The following is a 17,948-nucleotide window of genomic DNA, read 5'->3' on the forward strand; positions in this document are numbered from 1 at the left end:
AGTAAGCTGGCAGATGGGAATGACAAAAGCATACACCACAAAAACATACCCAGTGTCCTAGATATAAGAAGAGCTGGATGGTTCCTTTCATAAATATACTCTTACTCACCTGAAAAGTCTACCTTCCCCACTGAATGCTCTAGCACTATGTAACAGTGCTATAGCCATTTTCTATATGTTATTTTCTCACTGTAAGAGCCTGTTCAGCAATAGGGAAATGATACAGTACCCGTATCAACAGATCCCATTTCTGTGTGGAATGACAGCTGGTAACTACTTTTCACTCTCATTCATCTTCTTCATGAGAGGATTTCCATGTTGTTTTCTCTTTTACTTGAATCAGCTTACTTTGTTTCTTTGTACCCTCATTTATTTTTTAGCTTTAGGTCCGAAATGCTCCAAACCAGGTGCATCAAAGGTATGAGAAAGAGGCAGTACTCTCATAGTAACTACATCCCATCCTATTTACCATTGGCTAGATTAAAGACTACAACAATATTCAAGTCAAGAAACGAGTCACATAAACCTCAGTAACCATGTCAAAAAAAGTTAAAAAAGCAGGGCGATTTTTGGCACCCTCTTATTATATGTTATCTGATTAAAGATACAGATTTTCTCATTTTGTGGGTAGGAGGTGGACACACCAGCATAAGCTGAGTTCCTAACTGTTACCAAACTGAATACTGGGAATCACCAAATGCATTACCTTTGAGGCTTCAACAAGTTTATCACAGGCTCCACATCGATATAAGTTATCATTTTCAAAGTATTCTTCTTCCACATACATGTTCCACAGGGCCTCCTCCAAGCCAGCTACACCTTTTACAGCCACTGTTAAGTCTAAGAAATCTTCCTATGCAGAAGTACAACAACAACAAGTAATAAGTGATGCAAATTTATGGTACATTAGAAAGACACTAATCCCATTAACTGCAGCAGACGTGAGCACTCATTTTGCTTTCGCTGTTGACAGGCCAAAACATATATGTACAGAATAGGAATTAAATCATTTTAATTTTCCTTTTTAAGCAAAAGTTTCTTTTTTTAATTACAAAGAGCAGAGAGAAAAAAAAGGTGAAAAGATATGTTTTACTGTTGTTACCTCACTGCTCATCTCTCTGCTAAATGCATCTACTAAAGGCAACACTTGGCAACTCAGAAGATGCAATAATGCTCCCCCTCCGCCCATGAGTCACATTACACATCGTGATGTAGGTGGTTTAGAAAATGCCAGCCAAGGTTTGCCAAAGCCATGCATAATTTCCATAATTTATAAGTCTGCACTGCCCTACTCATACATGCTACCTAGCTTCAACAGACCACCAGGGACATGCAAAAAGATGTAGCTTTTTATAGGAGTTGAGTAACAAAAATCCCCACCCCATTTAAACCAACAGAAAATGTCTTCAACAGGCTGAAAAGGTTCTGGGAAGGAAAAAAAAGTGACTTTACCTGTCTCTCACTGACATTCTTGCATTCTTTACAAACAATCTGGTTGACAACAATCCCATGGTACAATCGATTAATAATGTCATGACCTGAAGTTCCAACAAGGGAAGTTTCCAAAGCACTGAACAGAATTCGATTTAATTCTTGCACATCATGCTGCCTCATTTCCTGCATGATGAAAAGCAAACTTGAAGAAAAAGAAGTGCCATCTGCTTTGCTTATGGTTCTGCCTAACCTCTTAAAAACAACATACATTAAGTGTGGCAAGGAGAGCTGCCTCAATGGTTACTCAGGTAATTACTGCTGTTAGAGACATCTACTATTATCTGTTCCCAAGTATTTACTGCTTTGACATACCACTTACTATTATTTGTCATTCTTAATTTAGTTATGCTTCTTCTGCTACAAGTACATAAAATATAATCCACATGAGACACTCACCTGGGTATACTCCCATTAAACCCTAACATGAGTTACACAGGTCACTTTAGGTAATAATCTAATTATTTAACCCTAATAACTGCTGGAAAAATGTTCCTGCAAAAAATAAAGGAAAAGCTACTGAAACCATATCTAAAGGAACAACTTTTCTGTTGCTCACTGGAAACAACTGGCATGTACTTCATGTGGAGGTGCAAACTAAACAGTAACAGTTGACCCAATTAAAAGCTAACTCCACAACTCAAAATATGGTGAGCCTTTAAGTGATAGACTTTAAAAATACTTCCTCCGTTCAGGAAAAAGTTTATCAGTGATGGTGTCAGAGATGGGGATTTGTACCTCATTGCTATTCCACCCAAAACTCTCAGTAAGGTCTGTTGTAGATGCTGCCTGCTGGTCTAAGAGCAAGAGCTGAGCAAATAACCGTTGAAGCTGTAATGGAATTATTCGAACCTAAGTGTGAAAAAAACAAAATACACCCATCAGATCAGAAAGACACATTAAACCAATCATTTAAATAAAATGAAACATAATTTAGTACAGAAATTATAATAAACAACCACTGTCTATGGCTTTCATAATATAGCTTACTCAACTCCCAGCTCTGTAAAACATCAATCAAGCCTGGTTCCCAAAATCTACGATGTCTCACCTAGTTAGCTACATACAGTCAAGGAGCATAAGCTTTGTTATAAAGCAAAACTGTATGGATTAAAATTAAACTATCATCATAGTATAAAAGGACAACTTTTTTATATTTTTCATAAAGCTAAACCCTAAGAACTCACCCACAAGACATTAAGACATGCAGATTTATCAGGATCTATTCCTTATTCAGGAAAGGATTGGATGGTGGGATGGGAGGAGATGGGAAGGAGAAGGGTTAATGTCAACAAGCTTGATCAGCTGCCTATTTTTATCTTTGATTTACAGAGAAAAACAATTTCCCAAGCAGTCAATTTTGTCACTTTAACCCAAGAGCTAAAGAATGAAATTCTGTAGTCAACATGGATAAGCACTTTTTAAACAAAGATTAAATTCCAATCCCATGATATCTTGTGCATGGGTGGGCTACTAAACCTTCAAAGAGCCGCTCACTGCAGGCAACCAGGCTGACACACATTTAGTGTTTTTACGGATAATAAATAAGCCATAGTGCTATAGCTTTAATCACAGCAGAGGGAAAAAAAATAAATAAATAGAAAAGCACTGTGAAGACTTCGGGTTTGTTCCTACTCTGTGTGAAGGCAAAAGGACCTTGGCTACCAAATTCAGCAGGAATAGGCTCAACATCTTACTTTTACAGCAAAAGCTATGGCACTGAAAGTTTACATCTGTGTGCAAAATGAAGCATCTGCCAACCAAACTTTCTTTCAGTACAAGTGTTAGATTTTTATTCTCATGAGAAGTTTCATGTGAAGCAAAGCAACATTCTTCTGAATCAACATACAGCAGTGACTAATTAAACAAAATTTTAAACACCTTTGCATCTGGTTTACTGATATCATCCAGAGTCCCAAGTTCTTCAGGTCCTAGAGAGAACAGTGCCTCTGTAATTAAAAAGAAAAAAGCCTTAAAAAGATTTTTTTTTTTTAAAAAGGTCTTCTCTTCAAGGATTTATTTTACTGTAGCAGTCACACATGCTTTTTGACAAACTAAGATATTAAACAACATTTCTGAACATCATTTATGCCATACAACTGGTTCAAGCTAAACAATGAAGTATAAACAAGCATCAAGGTTTTTAGACAGCAAAATATTTACTTTTTCAGGAATTTTAATGATTACATTTAAAAATTAATGACACATTATGGACAGCAATAACCTCTCTTATTTATGCAAGGGTTAGCCTGTCTACCTGTAAGAAAATTAAATGTTTACAATACTTACATTTTGTGCAGAAGTGACAAAACTAATTTTACAGACCAATAGTTCTGTGTATTCTACACTTATTTTAAGTGAATTGAAATAAACCGCTCAGGAAAAGGATGTATATTTGTGGTGCTTTGTAATAAATAACTAGCAATGCAAGTCACTAGGCAATATCAATTCCAAGATTATTTTAAGAAGTTTTTGAATACAGTACCTCTAAATTCAGGTGTGAAAAGCAGAGTCTGTAAAAGGGAATTGAGGTAGCAGGTACCACCCTGATTTTTGATACCACTTAGGTTGGTGAACTCCCTGGGAGCTGGAGGCTCAGTATCTCTGGGTTTTGACTTCTTCCCTTTTCCACATTGATTGTTTGAAATAAAGGAAAAATCCTCTTCAAATAAGTCCCCAAACATTGTGAAGACAAAACAGTCCTTTAAAAAAATACAAAATAATCTATTACTACAAAAAATGCAATTGGATCTGCCCTCAAGAAAAACCTCAAAGAAGTCATTCAGCCCCAAATGAAGAATTTTCTTATACCTTGTCTAATTCTATTCTGCTCATTCAAATAATAAATATACAGAAGCATGCACTAACATAACAAAAAAGGTGAGTTAAAGGCGATGTTGTCTTCATGCAGGTTGGAAGAAAGACCTTTAACTAGAATCATTTACATCACATTTCAGTTGTGTGTGCATCAGCAAAAACACACATACCAAAATAGTTAATTACAAGTTATTAGAAGGACTTATTTAACACTCAGGTTGCCTGCTTCCCTGTGGGAAAGGTATGTAAAAAGGACCCCAAAATTGACCAGAATGCCTGCACTGTGTCTGAACAAATTCATGTGCCCCAATAACCTCTCTCTAGTATTGGCCAATTCAGACAGGTAGAGCTTAAGAAACAGGTAAAAATACAATGCTATTTTATCACAGTATTCTTTTTGCTTCCAGACATTTGAGAGGCAGAAACTCAATGGCCACAAACTGATTCTTTTTCCACAATTTTTTTTCAGTCTTTTTTGGAAGCCATGCGATCTTTTAGCAGTTAATTCCCTTTTGTTTTTTTAGCACTTGCCATCTGATAATTTCATTTGCTATTCCATAGTTTGTGTATTAGAAATGAATAATCAATAAGATATACTGAAACAGCAAGTAATCACCTTCTTTCCAAATGTAATTTTACAGATCTTAATCATATTCCACTTATCTTTTTTCTAGACAAAGGACTCAACATTGATGTATCCATTCCTACAACTGAAACTGCACCCTTTGATTATCCTTAATCAACTTTACCTTCTCTGAACCCCTTAAATTTTTCCTATACCCTTTTCTGAGATGACCAGATCCACATAAAATGTTAAAGATGTGCACAGACCACAGACCACTACCACTAAACAATGTTCTGTTTTATTCTCTTTTTGTACTTTTTTGTACTGCTGAGCACAAAATTGCCTTTTTTAAATGAAAAGCTTATTACTTTCCTGAATCCATCCCAATATAAGCTATATAGATATATAGTTTAAATATACATGTGTGTGCATGTGTGTGCATGTAAAGTTGTGATTGTCCCTGCCCTACGTTGTGTCTCTTTATACCCACCTACACCGAATATCGTCTGCTATTATACCATTCAACCATTCATTAGCACGAAGGCTTTAAAACTCCATTGCTGGCGCTTGCCTTTACTGCAATAAATCAGCTGATTTTACAAGCAAAATTAATCACTTTAGCATTCATTGCTTTCTTCCTGATAGTTTATGGTACGCTGAAAACACAGGCCCTAGAAAAGATACAGAGAAACTCCCACTCACTTCCCACTATGAGAGTTGACCTTCTGTTTTCTCTCTCTTATCTATTTATTTAATCAAGCAAAGAACATCTTTCCCTCCTGCGCCAGCTTAATTTCTTTAAGAGTCTACAGTGACAAACCTTGCCGAAGAACTTTTAAAATCCAAATATAGCTGATAGCTCCCATTCAACCCATTGATAGTTCTCCAGGTACCTCCTAAAACTCTTTTTTAAAATAGCATTACCACACTTGCTATTTATAAAACAGCAAAAACACATTTTAGTCCTAATTGCTTTACAGTTAGCTACTCTGAGCAATGTAGCAATGTTCAATCGGTTTGTTCTATAACTCTTCTTCATCACCTCATACAGGGCGTATCCCTGTATATACCCCCGCAAAATACAATTATGTGGTTGGAGTTCCTTCTTAACAAACATAGATGGGGAAAAAGATAATTTTGGTCTTTTTGCATTAAGCTTTTCTTCTCTGAATGCAGCTGCTATACCTTGATCACCTATAAAGCTGCCAGGGTACCATCAAGACATTATTGCTAGTTTTAGCACCCTTTCCAATCTGTGCCTCAAACTTCATTTATTTTTCAGTTAAGCCTGTTGTACTTCAGCATTTAACTATGCAAAGACTATGACCCATTCTATGTTCCTCATCTGAATGCACAACATCTGGATGTCCCCTCTTGCTCCTAATAGGCTCCCTCACCATGAAAAGCTGTACATCTAGAAGGCAATGACAGCTTTACTGACAGCCCACAGTACCATCCACTACTCCAGAGAAGCACTTGAGCAGGGCAGTCTCAAATCCTCCCTCACTGCTCATTTCAGGATCCTCAAAGCACTGCTGCTAGCAGTTGCCTTCCATTAAAAAAAAAAAAAAAAAAAGGCAATAATATAAGTTAGACGGGACCTCTAAAGGTTTTCAGTCCAACACCCTCCCAAACCAGGGTCAGCTTAGATCACATTGCTTAGGGCCTTGTCCAGCCAAAGCTGAAATAGCTCCAGGAAAGGAGATCCCCAAACCCCTCTAAGCCTCTGTCCCAGTGAAAACATATTCCTTATCTCTAATGGGAACTTCAATGTTGCAACTTGCATCTGGCACCTCTCAGCCTATCCCTGTGTACCAGCAAGAAGAATCAGGCTCCATCTATACCCTCCCACTAGGTAGCTGCAGACAGCAGTAGGGTCTCCCCTTCACCTTCCCTTCTTCAGGCCGAACAAACCCGGTTCCCTCAGTCTCTTCCCACCCGCCACGTGCTCCAGCCCCGACCATCTCGGTGGCCTCTACCGGGCTCTCTCCAGAATGCCCGGATCTCTCTTGCACTGGTGAGCCCCAGACTGGGCCCAGTGCCAAGATGCGGTCTCACCAGTACCGAAGAGAAGACAACAGTCACTGCCCTGGGCCTGCCGGCGGCTCCCCAGCAAGGGCAGCCCTACCTGCGGCTGGCCCTCGCCGCCGCAGCGCAGGGCCTGGCGGAGACGAGACACTGCCCCCCGCCGGCCTCGGCCCGGGGGAAGGCCCCCACACCGCTGTCGCCCGCCCCGACTCACCGCTCAGTGCTGGCACACGGAGACAGGCCGCCGCCCGCCGCCACAGCTCCGCGGCCCTGCCTCCCCCTCCGCCATGTTTGTTTTGGCGCCGCGCAAAGCACGCTGCGACGTGGAGGCCGCTTGCTACCCCGGAACTACACCCCCCACCGTGCACCGGGCCAAGCCCCGGAGAAAAGAAGGCCGTGTCCTCTCAACCCGCTCCCCCCCTTCCTCGGTCTATAACTTGAAGGGATTTTTTTAGCAGGGCTGGAAAATAAGCACCCCATGCGCGATGCGACATGAACCGAAACAGCGGCCGACAAAACGGCCCGTGGTCGCGCACAACCTGCTGGGAGCTGTAGTGCGGAGCGGGGGGAGCATCACCGGGGGAAGACGAGGGCGCGCATTGCCCGCTGGGAGCGGAAGCCTCCCCGCAAGGCCTTCTGGGGGCTGTAGTTTCCTGCCAGCCGCCGGGCGTGGTGTCGGTGGGCCTTCCAAAGGCGGAGTGTAGCCTCCCTGCCGCTGGGGCGGACCAAGTGTTGCCATGGAGACCCAGCTGGCACCTCACCCCCATCACCGGTTACAGCCCCGTGGTAGCCTGGGTGTCCCTGCCCGTGGGGCAGCCCACAGCACCCCAGCACTGGCTATCCTGCACCAGTCATCACCCCGTCGCCAGGCAGGGGGCCTGGAGGACATCCTCAGCATCACCCGCGCGACCAAGCGGAGGGCTTGGAGGACGTCCTCAGTGTCACCTCTCGGACCAGACGGAGAGCCTGGAGGATGTCCTCAGCCTGACACACCAGCTGTGGCTGCCCAGCCCACTGCGGCTCACCTCGGCCCTGCTACCTGAGTAAACTCAGGCATGCGTGAGAGCATTTTGGAAGGGGTGATGCAGGATGGCATCAGCTATGGATATGTCCTCCGCTTAGAGGCCACGAGGCCATTCCCAATGAGACCAAATTAAAGCACATGCTCTCAACTCCTGCTGAATGGCAGGCACTGCCAGAGGAGAGCAACCCAGCTCCATGGTTACCCAAATCAGTCGGGACAGCACTGGGGATAGCCCCACTGAAGCAAGCCAAAAAAAAGTAGCTATAAATGAAGCTCAAGCTACAGCCCTTGTAGCCCAAGTGCTTGCCTCTACTTCAAGGAGACTTCACTGAGGCTGGAGCTGTTTATCCACTGGCCCCTCCTGGTCATCCCCTCCAGGCACAGTACTGTCCTATAACTGAGGTTTGTTCCATGACCCCTTAGGAGCCTTCTAGCTCCTTCTCTGGGGTTGTATGGCCCCATCAGACATAGGTCAGGGCTTGTACTAGCATTGCAATTTCAAATACCAGATAAGACTGACGACTAGTTGGAGAAGATCAGTTTTCTCTTTGAAAGAAGCTAGGTGTGCATAGAAGTTTGCACTGTTACACAAATTCCTTCCTAAAGATGCAACCAACCTTGGAGCAAACCAACTTGCACCTCACCGGCTGTCAGGACCAACTCTCAGGACTGACTCTTGCAGCAATCATGCTGTGATCATGCACATCGTGCCTGTGCAATCACAGAGCCAAAGGCAGCAGTCATGCTGTCATCAGTTCCCTCCTTCCTGCTGCAGCCTTAAAGCACAGCCCCCTCACCTCAGGTTGTCCTCGCCTGTTCCTGGCCTTCCCCAGCTATGTGACTTCTTACACCCATTCAAAGTGCCCACTGCTGTACTGAGTCAATGACCAAGTTTGAGAGGTAAGCAACTGTTAGTTTGCACTCCCTTGAACCCAGCAAAGTTTAACTTGTAAATAAACTTTTGCCAGATAACCAAGCCAACTGAGACACTGGCAAGGGTTCAGAACTCCTCCAAGGCACTGACATGCCCTTGATGTGCCCTGAGCTTGCCATTGTACCGTCTCCCTTGCACATTGCAAGACCCAGACTACGCTCATCCTGACATAAGAGAACACTGTTGTGGATTGGGTAGAACATTTCATTGGCACAGTGTGTTAAAAGCTGTCTGCTTACCCCTTTTCAGCAAATGGAGGGTGCCATTACAAAAAAAAATAAATCACTTTTCATGAGAAAGTGTTGTTTGTTAAACTGATCTTTTTTTCCAATGATAATTTTTCACTGTCTTTTTTCATTCTGGAAATAATAAAATATTTTAGTTGCCACTCATCTTTTTTTCTTACAGTTGATAATAACATAAAGAATTCTGAGAGTATTTTTTTCACTTTTACCTCAGAGCTTCCTGTCCCTACTCTGAAGCTCAAAGATTTTGTTTTCTGAAATTATCAAGTGCCTAAAAGAAAAAAAATGCTTCATCCTTCTGCCACTTACTCAGTAGTTTCTCTACATACAGAAAAAGTTACAAACATCAGCAAAGTGGGAAAAAGAAATTTAAAAAAAGCATGGGAAAACATGCAGAAAAAAGTCATAATTCATTTTGTTGCATTGATAGTTGTATGGAACAGAAATGCAAGGCTGTATCTCAGGTGTGCACCTATGGGACAGAGGCTGCATGGCTTTGAATATCTTATGTTTCATTATTTTTCCATGTCACAGTGCTCTTAGGCATCACTGATAACCTCAAAAACAATGTTGTGAAGCTGATTGTTCTCCACAGCACTGTTTCGGTAGGTTCCCAGTGCAGTCGTGTGCAAATCTACAGTCATGCTGAAGCTGCTCTTTAGCTAACAGTCATGTCCCATACCTGGGCCTAAATCAGAGTGGGACTAGTCCTGAAAACACACTTGGTACATGTCTTATGTCTGGCCTCTACCTGAACTGGTAATCAGTGAGGGGTTTCCAATTGACTCAGAAAAGCCTGGGAGTCGGAGTCCTCCCCTAGACCATGCAAAAACCAAATTACTGCTCTGAAGCAAGGACTTAGGCTCCAGCTTCACAGGTCTCTGCCTCAGTTGCCAGGTCAGTCTCTTTCAAAGTCTCTTTTTGGTGCTGTTGTACTCTGTAGGGTTGCTCTGATTCCTGCTATCTCAGAAGACTGCTGGTCCACCTGCTCTTTCCCCTTGATCTGAGGTTCTCCTATTCTGTCTTCAGAGAATTCATCTAAACATCTGTGTCTCTATGAAATTTGTCAAGGCTGTTTTCATTTGTTACTGTTTCTGGGGTAGCTCTCCCTAGACTTACCTTCCTTGGCCCTGGCCAAGGGGAAAGACAAGACACATCAAGGATCAAATGAAAAGTCCTAACAAATCTGATTAACATGTTGGGGAAACAGTTCTCATTCAAACAGTGAAGAACTCCAATGACTCAGCAAAGAAAAGGGTCATTGCATTTGGCCTTCCAGATAATTAAGAAAAAACAAGCCCTGCTGGTTCTCAGCCATAGCCGAGCACAGATCAAAACAGTAAATCATTAACTAGAAGATAATGACAAAGCAGGACAACTCAGGAGATAAATCGGTGGACTTCTTTCAAAAGCATCTTCTAGCTTCAGTCTGAAGGAGAAGACTTTTTCACATTCAGTATTCTGACCACAGGAAAATGACTTTTTGGCTTTGCTCTCAGCTTGCTGCCTGGATTTTTCTCCTCCTCCTTCCTGGCCTTTCGGATGGAGGGAAACTCCTGGTGGTGCCCATGGATGGAAGCCACTGGCTTAGCATGCGTCAAGTAGTGGAAAAGCTCAACGAGAGAGGACATGAAGTGGTGGTGGTTATACCAGAAGTAAGCTGGCAGATGGGAATGACACAGGCATACACTGTGAAAACATACCCAGTGTCTTTCACATTAGAAGAACTGGATGGTGCCTTTCATGAATATGTTCATTCTCACTTGAAGGGTCTGCCTTTCCCACAGAATGCTCTAGCATTATATAACAGCTCTATAGCTGTTTTCAATGTATTTTTTTCTCACTGTAAGGACCTGTTCCACAACAGGGAATTGATGCAGTACTTGAATCAAAGTGACTTTGATGCTCTCCTAACAGATCCTATTTCTCTCTGTGGAGCGATAGTTGCTAATTATTTTTCACTCCCTTTCATCTTCTTCATGAGAGGATTTCCTTGTGGTTTACACTATACGGCAACTCAGTGCCCAAACCCTCTGTCGTATGTCCCAAGACTATTTACATTCAACTCAGACCGCATGACTTTTTTCCAGAGAGTGGAAAATGCACTGGTTGCACTCCTGGAGCTTGGGTACTGTAATGGTTTCTATGCAGAGGCAATGAAGCTTTCCTCTGAAGTTCTTCAAAGAGATGTATCCCTGCTAGACCTTCTGAGCTCTGCTTCCATTTGGCTGCTGAGATTTGACTATGTGCTTGAGTATGTTAGACCAGTGATGCCCAATATGATCTTTGTTGGAGGTATAAACTGTGTTCAGAAGAAACCACTGTCAAAGGTACGTTCTTTTTCTCCAGATTATACTTTTTCCAATGAAATGTGATTACATGTTTTGTGGAGATTTAGTGCTGTTGGAATTTTTTTTTTTACTGATTTAATGCAACTATTTTTTGGCAGATGGTTTCCACAGGCTGACACTGAATTATCTTGATAGAGGCAGATGGCTGTTACTTGAATTAATGAGGATTTGCTGACAAGTCCAACAAAAATGCTATTTTATCTGCTAACTACAAATTACTGTCCTCAATGAATGTATATTATTCACTGACCAGATGCAGTTTTGATTTCATTTTCATGGATTCTGGCATACATTTCTTTTTTTTTCTTGACTAAAAATCAAAAGACCATGCTCTGAGAATTTTTTTTGTTTTTAACTCTAGGCTCAACAAAGTCGGTTAATTTGCTTTGGTTGTATTTTCATGATGTATGGTTTCCTAATTGGCTATCTGTGTGTATTTACTTCTGTTTGTTGGTTATGGTGCAACCTAAATTTCAAGGTGAAATGGAAAGAATTAATCTGAAATAGTGTATTTTGAGAAAGGCGCATATAAGCAAAACTCAGATATGATTTCATTTCTATTTCTTGACAGGTACTCTTAACACAATTATTCTCATGGATTTTTAAAAATAATCTAGAAATTTAATTCTATTTTGATAGTTATCATAAAGTGTGTAAAACAATTAATAGCACAGAACAATTATTTCCAGGCAGAAAGCAGGACACACATTTCTCTTCTGTGAAATTACTCCCTCCCTCTTGAATTGTGATCACACCTATCAACTTGCACTACAATGTCTTTGGAGCTGAAGTATTTTCCTTCCTTCTTTCAAGTTTCTTTTATACTCTTTGAGGTGCTTATGCAGAGTCCACTGAACTTCTCTCAGGCAAATAAAGAGTAACTTGACTGCAGACATTCCCTCATGGTAGATTAGAGAGAATGGTACTTTGTAGTTTGAGTTTTAAGAATTACCATAGCACATTCTTGCTGGTTGCAAGACAGAAGTCTTTGCTTTTATATCCTGAAGGTGTCAGAACAGCCTACATTTTCTACCTTGCTACTTACCAAAGGGGCCGAAGCATCCTGCACTCATTTTATATCTGATTTCTCCTATCTTCACACTGTCATTTGGTGGAAATCACACATTCTAAATCTTGAAAAACCTAGTGTATCCCATCTTCAGTCAGACTTTTCCTGTTTAGTTCTTTCTCACGACTATATTTTCTACAGAGAAAATTTCTCCTATTTCACTCTGAACAGTGCCGAGCAACAAGGCATTAATTTAGTACATGTATTTCAGTGTAAACAAATACAATTTGAGTCACATGGGGGAAAAAATCTACCTATCCATACACAGCTGTAAGCTTGGAGTTGATCATTACCATTCAGGAATATGATCTTGTGATAAGAGCAGATAGTTCTTTGAAACTCAGTAGTCCATTGTTCAAGAGAAAAAAGAAAACAAAAAGTTGGGATGGCTAGGAAAGGGGAAGAGAAGAAAACAGAAAAGGTCTTTAAGCCACTAAATGAGTCCATCGTATAGCTTCATACTGACTATTGTCCGATCCCTTATCTCAGAAATGATATGGTAGAAATAAAAAGTATAGAGGAAGGTGACAAGATTGATGAAAGGTATGGAAAACATCTGTATTGGGAACAACAAAATAGATGTATAGAACAAAAGAGCCTGAAACTGTGAATGACATGGGGAAGATGAAAAAAGAACGATTGTTCAATGTCTCTTCTAGGGCAAGAACTAAGGGATGCTGGGAAAAACTACCAGGTAATGATTTAATTATTTCAAAGCAAAGAGTGGAAGGCAATTCTTCCTCCAGTGTGTAGGTGAATTCAGGAACGCCTTGCAAGTGGCTATTATAGATGCAAAGAAATTACAGGAGTTCAAAAAATGAGTGGACAAATTCATGAAGAATGCATCAAAGGATATTAAATACAAAGACACAGGGTTTGGTTCACAAGCTCCCTGAGCCACTTATTGCTGGAGCCTGGGAGGGTATTCTGGACGCATATAGCTATCACTGCTTTCTTATACTCTTCCTCAGCGTTCCTCTAACATCTAGTGTCAGGGTTACTAGGTAAGACGGGTGTTCAATCTGATTCAGTATGACTATTCTTATTAAAACTGGTGAGGAGGCAAGAGCCCTCAGCTGGCCCAGGACTTCCATGGAAGGGGAGTGACTGTGGCATTGGAATCCAAGGCAAACATATCAGGATGATGCGAACAACGTATATCTCCCTCCGTGCCTTGTTCCCTCATAGAGGTAACTGTAGCAAATGCTACCTACCTAATTCATCACTTACTGAACTGAACTCAGAAGTGGGAAATCCATTTGGGGTACCAAACTGAAATCCAACATATGCTTTGGTATTCATTCAGCAATAAGCTTGGCACTGTGTCCAAACCTCTTATGATAGCTACTAGTTATAAAGAAACCAATGTTGTGAATGATTAACTGGTTTACACTGAGAAGACCTGCTCCTAAGCTTCCTTCCTTGAAGAGTTTTCTTCAGGATTTTCTTTGGGGTTTCCTACAATCCTAGAAGACAATGGTTAACTTACTTCTTCATTAGCTCACTACACAGATGCTTTTTATGATGTTCCTTGACATTTAAGATGGTGGGAAACTTCTAGTACTGTCTAAGGATGAAAGCCACTGGCTTATCATGTGGCAAGATGAACAGAGAAGCTCAGGCAGAACAGTCACAAAGTGACTGCTGACATACAAGCTGACATGACTGCTGACATACCAGCACTAAGTATGTAGATAACACACTGTGGAAACATATCCAGTGTTTTTACAAGAGAAAAGCTGGACAGGTGAATGTTAATGTACACCTGTAAGGCCCTATGGTCACAACCTTTCCCACTTAATGCTCTAGCAATATATAAAGCTCAGTACAACACTGCCAGCATGATATTTTCTCATTGCAAGAGTCTGTGCAGTAACAAGGAATTGATGCAGCATCTCATTAACAGTGGCTTTGATGCTCTCCTTCGATGCTCCTGTGTGGAGTAACAGTTGCTAATTATGCTACACCCTCATCCAGACTCTCTGGGAGAAGATCTCCAAGTGATTTACACCAGGAAACAACTCTAGCAACCGTTTTGTCAGTTCTGATGGGCTGCAACTGTAATGCTCCCCTTTTTTTCTGCAGGAGAATCATTAGATACATAGGTTGGTGGAGCCAAGGGAAGGGTGTTGGTGCTCGGCTAGCCATTCCTTTAGCAAATCCAGGCATTTGTGAGCAGTCTTGTAGTCACAGGAGAGTGGCATAGTGACAGTCACTGTCACAAGCCTGCCTGTAAGTGGCCCAGCAAGCACTGCCTGAAGCAGGAGGTTCTATATCTTGCAGTGATCCTGGAGGTGAGCAAGCAGGTATGTTCAGGATTACAACGCTCCCAAGTTTACTGCATCTGCAGTCAGGCTCTTTGTCACTGGACATGTGTTATGGAAGGTAATCCAAGAATCCAGAGTGAGGGCAGTAACAGTCAAAGCTCCCTCACTTCCTTGCACTGTCTCTCTCTCTCAGGTCTTCTTCTCAGTGCTTCTGTACTTTCTGTAAATAACTACTTGTTGCCTGGGATAGGGGCATGGACCTCCTATTTCCCTGGCAGTTTTTCTGACTACTGGGAAATATCATTTCTCTCTCTCTAGGTCAAAAATACATTTTCAATTTTTGTAACAGATTGAGAAGTATTTCTATAAATAAGCAAAATTCACAACAAGAAAGAACAGTCTGGTGCTGAAAACCTTGATGATTAAGGAGCACCTGGAGTGTAGCTTCAAGTTCCTTTTCTAAATCAATAGAGCAGAGATTCAAAATGGGGTTTATTTTCTCTCAGAAGAGTAGTTTAAGCCACAGACTATTCCATTATAACACTTTACCTGATTTTCCACAGGGAGAAAAAGCAAGTTTTGTCATCTAATTCCAGAATAGGGCTCCTTTCTGCCATGTCTGACATTTCCCCATGGAGTAAATGCCAGCCCTGAAGGCATCATGGTGCTGAGGGGCTCATTCTTTTGTAGACTTGAGGATACATGTCTTCTCCTGGAAATTAAATCTCAGGTTCCTTGAGCCTCCTGAGCCTTGAGCATTATCCATAGCAGCCTCCAGCACTCTCATCTAAGAGGGAATGGAAGAACCTTTACCCAGATGCATGCCACCATGGGACTGGGCCTGGGGGAAACACAAACTGCGCTTATTCATTAACTGAGATAACTGCACGCTGCCTCAGCCTGAATTTGCCATAGTCCTGCACTTTGAGTAGCCATCTGCCTCAGTACCAGTTGCACATTCATTAACAGTTGCACATTCATTAACAGAACCACAAATCCAGTTGCCAAGGCCCAATGTGTCTGCAGGTTTAATACAAGGCTCACAGAAATCAGACACAGTATCTTGACTGAATTAGCTATGCGAGGCTGCAGAGGTCCCGTGCCAGCCTCATCCTCTGTTGACTCCAGAAATACCCGAAGGCTGGCACTATATGTGTTCCCTCATTAGGAAGACATTGCAAACGAACTTGGACTGTGAGCCCCCATCTTTAACCAAAGCTGATACAAAGCGGTTTTTTTCAGATAGCTCATAAAGAAAGTTCATATGATTTGAACACAGCAAAGTTCAGAAATGTGAGCTATAGCAACCTTTCAAAGTTGTTCCTGATTTTTTGTTTTTTTGTTTTTTAAACACAAAACACCAATTACTCATTTAAACAATTGGGTAACTTAACAGAGAGCTTTAAAATAAAACCAGAAACATCAGTGATTTAAGTAGGTGTTTTCTTAAGTAAAGAAGAAGTATAATTGAATAAAAGCCTTGTGGTTTGTGCCTCTAGCACAAGGATTAAGAAAACAGTCCCTGTTCTGAAAGCCCCTTCCCAGAGACAGCAGCATCTGGGAAGCTCTGATAAGGAGACATTTCTAACTGGTCCTTTGAAATATGTAATTAAAGTGGCATTCAAAACTTTGGCTAAAAGTCAAAGAATACATTAAGCATACCAAAACACACATGCGTACCTGGTACACTGAGAAACACCTTTCAAAAGCCTGCACAACCCAAACGTCACTTTATGTGGCCTCAGAAGGGATTTTGTCATGTCTACAGGTACTATTAATTTGTTAACAGAGTAGCTAATATGAGTATGTCTATAGGGGGACTCTTTTATTTTCAGCACTAAAGTAATAGTCATTGACCTGTTCATGAACCAAATACTAGAGTCAGTTTTTGGCGCAATATTCAAGTTGTTAATGAACTTATTGACAGTTCAGAGCAACCTGATAACATGTCCGTGTCTGTTTATTATGCTTTTTTAAAGAATGTTGAACACCTTTAAAACCAAAAATACTGTTTGGCTGCCTTATATTGCAATGGAAAAATACACATCATCAGGCACCTAAGAGATGCACTACTCTTCAAAAAAACAAACTTAGCAGTTGTGTATTGAACACCCTCAATGCACAGGGTTCATCAACCTGAAATGGCTATTCTAACCAAACAGTTCATCTCAGTGTCCTCTTCAGTTTATCCTTGTCCACATCACCATGCCTTTCATACTTTGAAGAACAGATATTAAAGGAGGCTATAAAACACAGTTATTTCTCCAAAATTTCCTTCACATCACTGTAGTGGAACTACTGCCTTAGTTTCTCTTTTCAAGGGAAGCTTGTTTTCTGGTTAAATTAAAACACTAGTTCTCACATGATGCTAAAAGTACAGGATTTGCCAAAGGTCTATGCACAAAAACCTGGAGAGGTTATGAGTATTAAGTTTGCAAATATCAAGCACACTGGCTTACTAAAGTCAGGAAATATTCCAATTACAGTTACCCAGACAGTCTTAAATGTCATATGTCTTTGTGTTAGGATATAGTCATTAATTTCAGGATCACATACTACCATTTTCACACGATTTCTATTTGTTGCTTAGGAAAGGGCTCTCCTAGAAATGATCTGTGCTTTGTGATTTGCTTAGCTGCTGCTTCTTGCTAATGCAGAGACTTACAGTAAGGTTACTTTCTAACTCACAATCAACATATCATCCATTTTATAAGCTGTTTTTCCTCTGAAGTCATGCTAGCCAAACTATATACTACCTCATTCTGCACAGGCAAATGCCAGTATAGCCCCATGGGAATTTTAGCTCTGCAAAACATAGGAGTGGAATCAGGCAGGTTCCTGTTAGCAGCTACCACGGTGCATTTTACTGTAACCCTTTTGTCTGGCACTGATTAGCATCAAAATGGACTGAGCTCAGTTACACAAGGATTCCTGCTGACAAAATGTATGGGTCTGATCCATCATAGAGAAATCTGAGAAATTAAATTACATAGTCTACACACTCATGCATGTGAACAGCATTTTCCCGCTTGCAAGCCATCAGTCCCAGAGCATAAGGAGGTGAGCAATATCATCTAACCATGGGAAAACAAAACCAATAGGTGAAAACAGCACTTCCAGGTTAGCCTCAAGAAATAGCCCCGAGTCCAGTGCTGCT

General features: G+C 41.3%; 2 protein-coding genes across 11 annotated transcripts in view; one reads left to right on the forward strand and one right to left on the reverse strand.

The window, feature by feature from the left end:
• Positions 1 to 7,194, reverse strand: part of USP40 (ubiquitin specific peptidase 40) — a 39,019-nt gene extending 31,825 nt beyond the window's left edge. For 6 of the 10 annotated variants that reach the window (XM_067298660.1, XM_067298658.1, XM_013948515.2 and 3 more), the window contains exons 1-6: positions 7,116 to 7,194; positions 3,977 to 4,193; positions 3,373 to 3,440; positions 2,230 to 2,343; positions 1,453 to 1,617; positions 707 to 853 (exon numbers count right to left, since the gene is read on the reverse strand). In XM_067298660.1, the coding sequence (XP_067154761.1) occupies positions 707 to 853; positions 1,453 to 1,617; positions 2,230 to 2,343; positions 3,373 to 3,440; positions 3,977 to 4,175 (693 nt within the window). In that variant the 5' untranslated portion in view covers positions 4,176 to 4,193; positions 7,116 to 7,194. Of the gene's footprint in view, positions 1 to 706; positions 854 to 1,452; positions 1,618 to 2,229; positions 2,344 to 3,372; positions 3,441 to 3,976; positions 4,194 to 5,363; positions 5,443 to 7,115 lie in introns of those variants that run through there. The other 4 variants (XM_067298657.1, XM_067298665.1, XM_067298659.1 and 1 more) reach the window with 4 other exon arrangements.
• Positions 7,195 to 10,579: 3,385 nt separating this feature from the next.
• LOC136992331 (UDP-glucuronosyltransferase 1A8-like) lies at positions 10,580 to 11,479 on the forward strand. The gene has a single exon (XM_067298607.1). It carries the CDS (start codon positions 10,580 to 10,582, stop codon positions 11,477 to 11,479), a length of 900 nt encoding a protein of 299 aa, XP_067154708.1.
• Positions 11,480 to 17,948: the final 6,469 nt, after the last annotated feature.

This window comes from Apteryx mantelli, chromosome 6 (genome assembly GCF_036417845.1).
Source record: "Apteryx mantelli isolate bAptMan1 chromosome 6, bAptMan1.hap1, whole genome shotgun sequence".
Classification (NCBI taxonomy): Eukaryota; Metazoa; Chordata; class Aves; order Apterygiformes; family Apterygidae; genus Apteryx; species Apteryx mantelli.